Source organism: Arachis stenosperma, chromosome 3, assembly GCF_014773155.1.
Source record: "Arachis stenosperma cultivar V10309 chromosome 3, arast.V10309.gnm1.PFL2, whole genome shotgun sequence".
Lineage (NCBI taxonomy): Eukaryota > Viridiplantae > Streptophyta > Magnoliopsida > Fabales > Fabaceae > Arachis > Arachis stenosperma.
The window spans coordinates 147,422,671-147,432,805 of record NC_080379.1 but is presented as its reverse complement, the minus strand read 5'-3'; the positions used below and the strand labels follow the sequence as shown (position 1 = coordinate 147,432,805).

The 10,135-nt window shown below is 36.3% G+C and overlaps 1 protein-coding gene across 1 annotated transcript; it reads left to right on the top strand.

The window, feature by feature from the left end:
- Window positions 1-6,952: 6,952 nt before the first annotated feature.
- On the top strand, window positions 6,953-8,631 carry LOC130966866 (uncharacterized). The gene is made up of 4 exons (XM_057891688.1): window positions 6,953-7,443; window positions 8,082-8,133; window positions 8,288-8,345; window positions 8,525-8,631. Exons 1-4 carry the CDS (start codon window positions 6,953-6,955, stop codon window positions 8,629-8,631), a joined length of 708 nt encoding a protein of 235 aa, XP_057747671.1.
- The last annotated feature ends 1,504 nt before the right edge of the window (window positions 8,632-10,135 follow it).

The following is a 10,135-nucleotide window of genomic DNA, read 5'->3' as shown; positions in this document are numbered from 1 at the left end:
CTTAGTTAATGGATTATGATTGATTCTTTAGGTAACTGTAGAATTTCAAATATAACTGAGTTGTTTGTAGCTGTTTATCAAAATTTGGAAATTTAGGGTTAAATATAGTGGGAAGGACCAATGTGTGTATAAATTAGAAATGAACCAGCTCAGCTAGCTGTTGGAGCCATCCAGCGTGGCAAAATGACGCCACGTAAGCGCTCCGGTGATGACTCATCACTAGAAATATGTCCAGGGACCATTATGTATACACGGAGCTCTATCTGGAGGACTACAATGGAAAAATTGAGATCTTGAGGACTACATTAAGTAATCACGCGAATCTCGAGGACTACTATAGGGATTTACTCGGCCATCTTAGGCTCCCTTAAATTCGCCACTGTAACATCATCCACATCCCAAACAATTTTTTTAATTAAATAAAAAATAACAAAATTATAAATATATTTTAAATCATATTTAAAATAAATAGATTAGTAAATTTTTTTTATCAGCAACAGATTAATAGAGAATATACTATGAAATATGAAATTTTGGACTCAAATAAAATTTTTAAAATCTAATAATTAAAAGAATTAAATAAAATTTGATATTGTTACTTTAATGATTATCCAATCTGCATGTATATACGCCACAATCAGAACAACACAACACATCTTTTGTTATTCTTTCCATTTTATTTGTAGTCTCCAACAACATCCCACACAATTTTTTTTAAATAAATCAAAGATAACAAAATTATAAAATATATTTTAAATTACATTTTAAAAAAATAGATTAATAAACTTTTTTTATCAGCAATAAATTAATAAAGACTATACTATTAAATATAAAATTTTAGACTCAAATAAAACTTTTAAAAATCTAATAATTAAACTTGTAAGTCAAAATTAAATAAAATTTGATATTGTTGGCTTTAGTATCTTTGTAAAAAGCATTATCTAATATGCATGTATATACGCAAACAACACAATACATCTTTGTTCTTCCCATTCTATGTGTGTTAACACAATACATCTCTAATTATTCTTCCTATTTTGTGTGTACTCTCTAGTCCGATCTCAGACAATTTTTTTCAATTAAATCAAAGATAACAAAATTATAAAATAGATTTTAAATTATATTTAAAAGAAATAGATTAGTAAATCTTTTTTATCAGCAATAGATTAATAAAAACTATACTATTAAATATAAAATTTTATACTCAAATAAAATTTTAAAAATCTAATAATTAAATCTAATAAAATATGATATTGTTGGCTTTTAGTGCTTTTATGAAAATCGTTATCCTATCTGCATGTATATACGTCATAATGGATCAGAGCAACACAATACATGTTTGTTATTCTTCTCATTCTATGTGTGTCAGAACTAAATAAAATTTGATATTGTTGGCTTTAGTGTCTTTGTGAAAAGCATTATCCAATCTGCATGTATATACGCCCTAATGGATGAACAACACAACACATTTTTGTTGTTCTTCCCATTCTATGTGTGTCAACACAATAAATCTCTTGTTATTCTTTCTCTTTGATGTGCACTCTTTAGCCACATTCTAGACAATTTTTTTAATTAAATCAAAGATAATAAAATTATAAAATATATTTTAAATTATATTTAAAAAAATAGATTAGTAAATTTTTTTTATCAATAATAGATTAATAAAGACTATACTATCAAATATGAAATTTTAGAGTCAAATAAAATTTTAAAAATCTAATAATTAAACGTATAAGTCAGAATTAGATAAAATTTGATATTGTTGGCTTTTAATATTTTTATGAAAATCATTATCCAATCTGCATGTATATACGTCACAATGGATCAGAACAACACAACACATCTTTGTTATTCTTCCCATTCTATGTGTGTCAAAATTAAATAAAATTTGATATTGTTGCCTTTAGTGCCTTTGTGAAAAACATTATCCAATCTGCAAGTATATACTCCCTGAACAACACAACACATCTCTCATTATTTTTCATATTCTATGTGTACTCTCCAGTCACATCTTAGAAATTTTTTTTAATTAAATCAAAGATAACAAAATTATAAAATATGTTTTATATCATTTTTAAAAGAAACAGATTAGTAAATTTTTTTCATCGGCAATAGATTAATAAATATTATGCTATCAAATACGAAGTTTTACACTCAAATAAAATTTTTAAAAATCTAAAATTAAACTTATAAGTCAGAATTAAATAAAATTTGATATTGTTGACTTTAGTATTCTTGTGAAAAATATTATTCAATCTGCATGTATGCATGTATATACGTCACAATAAATCAGAACAACACAGCACATCTCTCGTTATTCTTTCCCTTCTATGTGTACTCTCTAGTTACATCCAGACATTTTTTTTAATTAAATCAAAGATAATAAAATCATAAAATTTATTTTAAATCATATTTAAAAAAATAGATTAGTAAATTTTTTTATCAGTAATAGATTAGTAAAGACCATATTATCAAATATGAAATTTTAGACTTAAATAAAATTTTAAAAATCTAATAATTAAACGTATAAGTCAGAATTAGATAAAATTTGATATTGTTGGCTTTTAGTGCTTTTGTGAAAATCATTATCCAATATGCATGTATATACGTCACAATGGATCAGAACAACACAATACATCTCTATTATTCTTCTCATTTTATGTGTGTCAGAATTAAATAAAATTTGATATTATTGCTTTTAGTGCCTTTGTGAAAAGCATTACTCAATCTGCATGTATATTGCTTTTCACACAGGGAGGGTTAGAATTAGGGAGCATGGCAATGATTCTCGGGTTTGGAATTGAGAAGAGTATCGACGGTTGGAGAATGAACCTTCTCTATTTTTGTGAGTAACCTTCCAGAAGACATATCGAAGAGAGAGTTGTTTCATTTGTTCAACTGGACGAGACGCATCAATGATATATATCTATCTCAGAAACAAAAAAGTGAAAATGTATACCTATTTGCTTTCATCCGGTACACAACCAAGGGAAGGGCGTTGAAAGCTATAGCGAAAATGAACAGACTGAGACTAAGAGGTAAGGTTATTTTTGTGGGAGAGGCAAAGTACAGAAGAATGTCGGGAATAACAAACATAAATCACACACAAAGAGGAAATGACACGCAAAATCGCACAACTCGGCAGCCACATAGAGAAGTAGTTCAGAATGGTGCCTTGTCATCATGCCATGATCTAACGACAAAGGAAATCGAGAAGGACTCGCATGGTAATGGATGGACGAAGAAGGTAGAAATAGTAATGGTGGAAGATAATTTAGAATGGCTGCGGAGAAGTCTTGTAGAGGGTATGACGAAGCCTATTAATTTTGATTCTTTGAAGCAAGTAGTTGCGAAGAACCTACCTAATGTCGTACAGATTCAGAAAATGGGAGCATACAAAGCTCTCCTGATTTTTGATAGTACTGTGCATACTGAAGAAACATACACCTTATACATGAATAGCCTTTTACAATTGTTCCACAGTGTATGGAGGTGGGAGGAGTCGGAGCAGAGTGAAACTCGCAGAGTGTGGCTCGAATGCTTTGGGGTTCCGCTGCATGCATGGTCTGTCGACACTTTCAAAATGATAGGAGGCCAGTGGGGTGAAGTAGTTGGGTGTGATAGAGAGACGGAATTATGTAGTTCTTTTACTGTAGGTCGGGTGCAGATTGATACGTGTGTAATGGACGTAATTCAAAAATGGATCCACATCACTGTTGGTACTGGAGGCTTTGATGTATTGGTGAAGGAAGTGGGCATGAGGCGTGTAACATGCAGTGCAAAGAAAGACCTGGTGATGATGGGATAAAAAATATTGAGCAATGGAGCCACGGTAAACCACGTCTGGGTCTAAGAGCGGACATAGGGCAGAGATGCCAAACAGAATCTTCGCATGAGGGTGGTCAGGACGAAGAGCTGTTGATGTTGGTGACAAGGGAAGAGGTAAAAGACGAGGGTAAGGTGGTTATTTCTGATAAAATTTTGACTGAATGGATTAATGGCAACAATTATCACAACGGCATGAAAATCGCAACAAATCAGGTAGTTAATGGCGATAATATTGGGATGACTGATTGTGGGGGAGGGACCGTTATGAATTATGAGGCAGAGTCTGAGAGAACAGTTACTTGTGTTCTTAATGGGCTGAAAAGGTAGTCCACCAAGGAAACACAAAAAACCCAAAGATCTCATGGCCTAAATAAGATGTGGGCTAGCCAAAACAAAAAGAATGTGGAGCGAACTAAGGGCGTGCTGGGCCCAACCTCCTCTAAAGAAAGCAATGCAGAATACGGGCCTGGGTTGGGGAATTCGGGTAGGGCAAGGCGTGCGTCCCACAATGCTGCGGGCGAAAGGGTTGGAAGCAGCTATCAGAGTATGGTCTTCGAGGGTGCCGTCGGCATTCGCGCAGGGGCTGGCACCAGACGGAAGCAACGGCCGGTAGAATTGGGGAGCAGGTTGCGTCGCGATGGGGATGACCGCGTCGAAAAAGACGAGACCGGGCTGGATGTGACTGAGGCTAGCGATCGTGGATGCGAGGCTGGCAGCGGGCCGGACCGCATCAGAACTAACGGGATTGGGTCGGGTGAGACGGCGGGTGACGATCCTGGATGTGAGGTTAGCGGCAAGACAGATCTGTAGAAAGCCATAACCATTATTGGGGTTGATGGTAAGGCGATACAGCAGGGGAGTGGAGCCAGCGAGGCTGAGGAAACCAATGAGATTGTTGAGGTGGCTTCGGCGGGTGGGTGTGCTCAAGGGAGATGCGCAATTACAGGGCCTTGTGACGCAACTGGGGACCGGCTTGCATTAGGATTAATTGGAGGATTGGTTCTTGGTGAAAGTGGAGGGAGAAGGGCTCTTGGAAAGGATGATGGTGGTGTTGGAGGGGATGATCTTAGGCACGAGGATGGTGTGAATGCTGTGGATGGTATTGGAGGGGATGATATTGGGCATGAGGAAGGTGTGAATGCTGCGGACGACAGTAATACTCAATGCTCAAAATTGGAAGAGCAGATAATAGAGAATAGGAGGACGTGGGAGTTGGCAAAGGAGTCGGGGGTTGTGTTATTCAATGAGGACGACGACATTATGGCAATTCTTCAAGCGCAGAATGAAGAAATAGATCGCAAAAGAAAAATGGCAAAGCAGAAGGCAAAATTGAGACGATGCAGACCCAAGCATAAAAACAAGTGTGTCAAAAGAATTATTAATGATTTTTAGTTGTTGGAATGTGAGGGGGTTATGGGGTGATGGGAAGATTAGAATGGTAAAGGACCTAAGGAATAAACATAGATTAGACATGTTGGGATTGATTGAGACTAAAAGGCAGGAAGTGATGAGACTTGATGTTGCAAGGGTGTGGGAGCAAGATGGTGCGCGGTGGAAATATGTAGGTTCTAATGGAGCAGCAGGTGGTCTGTTGTTAATATGAGATGAATTAATGTTTAAAATGAATAACTGCTATAAGGGAGAGAGGTGGTTATGTGTTGAAGGCATTCTGTTAAAGAGTAGTTTCAATTGTGTTTTTTTCTTGGTTTATGGTGCCCATGAAAGGGATGCAAAGATTCATGTGTGGGAGGAGCTGAGTTACATGGCTGGGTTATGCTAGGTTCCTTGTTGTTACATGGGAGACTTCAATGAAATAGTACATGTGGAAGAAAGAAAAGATACGACTGTCCTACCTTGGTCTGCGGAAGATTTTAAAGATTGGATACAGGATATGCACTTAGTGGACTTGCCGCTCACTGATCGCAAGTTCACTTGGTTTTGAGGGCGTTCTTGCAGTTGTATAGATAGAGTTCTGGTTAGCTTGGAGTGGATAGAAGAATTTTCTGAGTCTTGGTTACGAGGAGGACTGTGAGGTTTGTCAGATCATTGTCCTATAATAGTGTAAGACAAAAAGTTGAGGGGAGGTCCAAGGCCATTCTGAAGTCTAGATTCCTGGTTTACACATGAAGACTTTCTTAGAATGGTTAAGGAGGAGTGGAGAGGATTGGGGGAGTTACAGTTCATAGAAAAATTGAAGGCTCTGACAATTTCGTTGGGGAGATGGCATAAAACCAATTTTGGTGAGATGGATAAGAAGATTACAAAGTTTAAGGAAGAAATGAAGAGAATTGATGACATAGTTAGCAATGGAGTGTATGATGAAACAATGGAGGCTAAAAGAAAGGCGTTCGTTACTTGTTGTGAGAGGTGGTATGTGAGAGAGGAGGTCCACTGAAAACAGATGTCTCGATCTAGACAAGCAAATGATATGGACAAAAACACAAGATACTTTCACAATATAGCTTCAGCAAGAAGGCGAAATAATAGGATTGATACATTGGTCATTAAGATTGCTATCAGAGAGTTCTATAAAGAATTATATCATCAGGAACATTCTCCTAGGTTGGGTTTCAGGGACGGTCTGGTGGGTAGGATAGATCAGGAGGATTCTGTGAGTTTGGAGACGATGCCGTCGGTTGAGGAGATTAGAGAGGCTGTGTGGGATTGTGAGTCCTCAAAGGCACCAGGGTGTAACGGGTATAACATGAATTTCATTAAGAGGTGTTGGGGAGAGTTGGGATCTGAATTCACGGCAACAGTGTTGGGGTTTTTTTAGACAGCCAAGTTACTGAAGGATATCAATATCACTTGGGTGGCGCTGGCGCTGAAGTTCATCGGTGCGAAGGGGATTAAAGATCTGAGGCCTATTAGTATGGTTGGGTGTGTATACAAGGTTATATCGAATGTGCTAGTTAGGAGAATGAGAACAGTTATGCCAACATTAGTAGGGGAGACTTAGAATGCATTTGTAAAGGGAAGGAAGATACATGCTGGGGCACTTATTGCGTGTGAAACAGTAAACTTGCTTAAATTGAGAAAAAAAGAGGCAGCAATAATCAAGCTAGACTTTCAAAAAGCATATGATAGAGTCAAGTGGAGTTTTGTGGACTTAGTGCTGGAAAAGATGGGGTTTAGGCAGAGGTGGAGATCGTGGGTTATGGAGTGTGTGGCCACAGCTTCTATGTCAGTTTTGAAAAATGGCTCGCCGTCCAAGCCATTCAAGATAGAAAGAGGTTTGAGACAAGGTGACCTGCTTTCTCCTTTCTTATTTGTTTTGGTTGTGGATGTGCTACATCGAATGATTGGAGAAGCAGTCAAGAATGGCCGTATATCTCCATTGTTGGTTGGCAGAGATAGTATAGAGTTGTCACATCTTCAATTTGCTGATGATTCAATTCTGTTTTGTCCGCCAGACGAGGAGATTATCAAGAATTACAAGCGTCTTTTGAGATGCTTTGAGTTGATGTCAGGCCTCAGTATTAATTTTTACAAGTCGAGCTTGATACCAATAAATTGTGACGAGCATTGGGTCCAGAGTATGTGCAGCTTATTGGATTATAAGGGCGATACACTTCCAGTTAAATACCTTGGAATATCCTTAGGAGTAAATCTGAGGTTGGTGAAGACCTGAAAGCCTATAATAGGCAAAGTAGAGGAGAAGCTCACTCTGTGGAAAGAAAAAATACTAAACAAAGCTGGGAAGTTGGTGTTGATCAAGTCAGTATTGAATAGTCTGCTAGTATATTATTTGAGCCTGTTTAAGATGCCAAAAGTTGTTGCTGAGAAATTGATCTCACTGTAGAGAATGTTCATGTGGAGTAAGGAGGATGGTAGTATTGGAATGGCATTAGTAAGATGGGAAGTAGTGCAGGCACCAAAAAAAAACTAGGTGGACTGGAGGTTGGAGATGCTATGGTTCGAAACACAGCACTACTGTTTAAGTGGTGGTGGCGGTTTGCAAAAGAAAGAATACCCGTTGTGGAAAAAGGTGGTATGTTCATGTCATAATCTGAACCTTAATGAGCTGCTGTCAACTCAAGTGTTACCTACTAGAGGAGGCCCATGGAAGGATATATGCCAGATACGAATAACAAATCAACGTTTAAGGGATAAGATGGTTACAGGCTTGTCTATGGAGGTTGGAGATGGGCGACGTACTCGATTTTGGGAGGATGTATGGTTACTTTGTGGATCTTTGAAGGATCGATTCCCCATACTTTTCTCTGTTTCAAACCAATGTGGATCTGTTATAGGGGATTGTGGGTTTTGGGATGGGTTTTAGTGGATTTGAAACTTCCAATAGAGGTGAGAACTATTTCAATGGGAGTTAGAGCTTCTGAGCCAATTACATGAAAAGTTGGGACCTGTGAAGTTAGTAAATAATAGAGAGGATAGAGTGGTGTGAAAATATGATAGACAATGTGTTTTTTCAACTAACTCATTTGTGCAGGTTTTGTAGGAGAAATTACTCCCAAAGGAGGTTACCAGCTACAACTTCACTAAGACTGTCTGGAAAGGTCTAGTTCCACCAAGAGTGGAGCTGTTTTCTTAGTTTGTCTTAATAGGTAGGGTGAATACAAAAGAAAGGCTAAGTCAGTTAGGGATTATAAATCAGGAGGATAATCTATGTGTTTTATGTAATAAAGATATCGAACATGTACATCACTTGTTTCTTGGCTGTGAATTTGCTTGGCAGGTGTGGAATGCGTGAATATCAGTGTTTGGCCGCCTATGGTCCTTTCCGGGTTCGATGAAAGAGCATTTCTTATATTGGACAGAGGAACCGAGGAGAAAGGAGGATAGGAAGCAGCGATTGAGATACTTCTGTGCGATTTGGAACATCTGGATTAGAAGAATTTTTCAGAATACAAGCAAAAGGGTTGAAGAGATTATCAACATGACCGTGATGAGCTCCAACGAGTGGAAATGTGTGGATCCCTTTAGTTGTTGATGGCTATGCCGAAAATGACATGGTGGTTCTTCTTTGTGTTGTGGTCTTACTTTCTATATGTTTGATTGTATTCTCTTACTTTTTTTGTTTTGCTCCACCTATTATGTTGAGCTTAATACTTTCAAAAAAAAATCTGCATGTATATACACCCTAATAGATTAGAACAACACAACACATCTCTCGTTATTCTTCCTATTCTATATGTACTCTCTAGCCACATCTTAGAGAATTTTTTTATATTAAATCAAAGATAACAAAATTATAAAATATGTTTTATATCATATTTAAAAGAAACACATAAGTAAATTTTTTTCATCAGCAATAGATTAATAAAGACTATGCTATCAAATACGAAGTTTTACATTAAAATAAAATTTTTAAAAATCTAATAATTAAACATATAAGTCAGATTAAATAAAATTTGATATTGTTGGCTTTAGTGTTATTGTGAAAAGTATTATTCAATCTGCATGTATATAAGTCACAATGGATCAGAATAACACAACACATCCCTCGATATTCTTCCCCTTCTATGTGTACTCTCTAACTACATCCAAGACATTTTTAAATTAAATCAAAGATAATAAAATTATAAAATATATTTTAAATCATATTTGAAAAACTAAATTAGTAATTTTTTTATCATTAATAGATTAGTAAAGACTATACTATCAAATATGAAATTTTAGACTCAATAAAATTTTAAAAAATTTAATAATTAAACGTATAAGTCAGGATTAGATAAAATTTGATATTGTTGGCTTTTAGTGTCTTTGTGAAAATCATTATTCAATCTGCATGTATATACATCACAATGTATCAGAACAACACAACACATCTCTGTTATTTTTCCCATTCTATGTGTATTAGAATTAAATAAAATTTGATATTGTTGACTTTAGTGCCTTGTGAAAAGCATTATTCAATCTGTATGTATATACGCCCTAATGGATCTGAACAACACAATGCATCTCTCGTTATTCTTCCTATTCCATGTGTACTCTCCAGCCATATCTTAGAGAATTTTTTTAATTAAATCAAAGATAACAAAATTTTTTTTTGAATCAAAATAAGCTCAACACACTAATGTGGAGCAACGAAAGAAACTACAAGTATTCATAAAAACATAAAACCTTTATCTTCCGACAAGTCGACAACGCCATCAACCACCAAATGGATCACTCACGGTCCATTCGTTGTAACTCAGCATCGTCTTCCTTATTACGAACTCCACACCTGTTTCCTGATTCTGAAAAATCCTAGCATTGCGTTTCACCCAAATGTTCCAAATAACTGCAAAAAATCCTGGCAGCCATTTCTTCTGATCTTGTTTTCGCTTATGCATACCGGTCCACC

Bases quoted from the DNA above. Each gene is read 5' to 3' on its own strand.
- LOC130966866 (XM_057891688.1), top strand. From the start codon at position 6,953: ATGGGGTTTAGGCAGAGGTGGAGATCGTGGGTTATGGAGTGTGTGGCC. The intron at 7,444-8,081 runs GTTGGTGAAGAC...GATCTGTTATAG, and splicing joins TCCTTAGGAGTAAATCTGAG to GGGATTGTGGGTTTTGGGAT. The intron at 8,346-8,524 runs GTCTAGTTCCAC...TTTGCTTGGCAG, and splicing joins CACTAAGACTGTCTGGAAAG to GTGTGGAATGCGTGAATATC.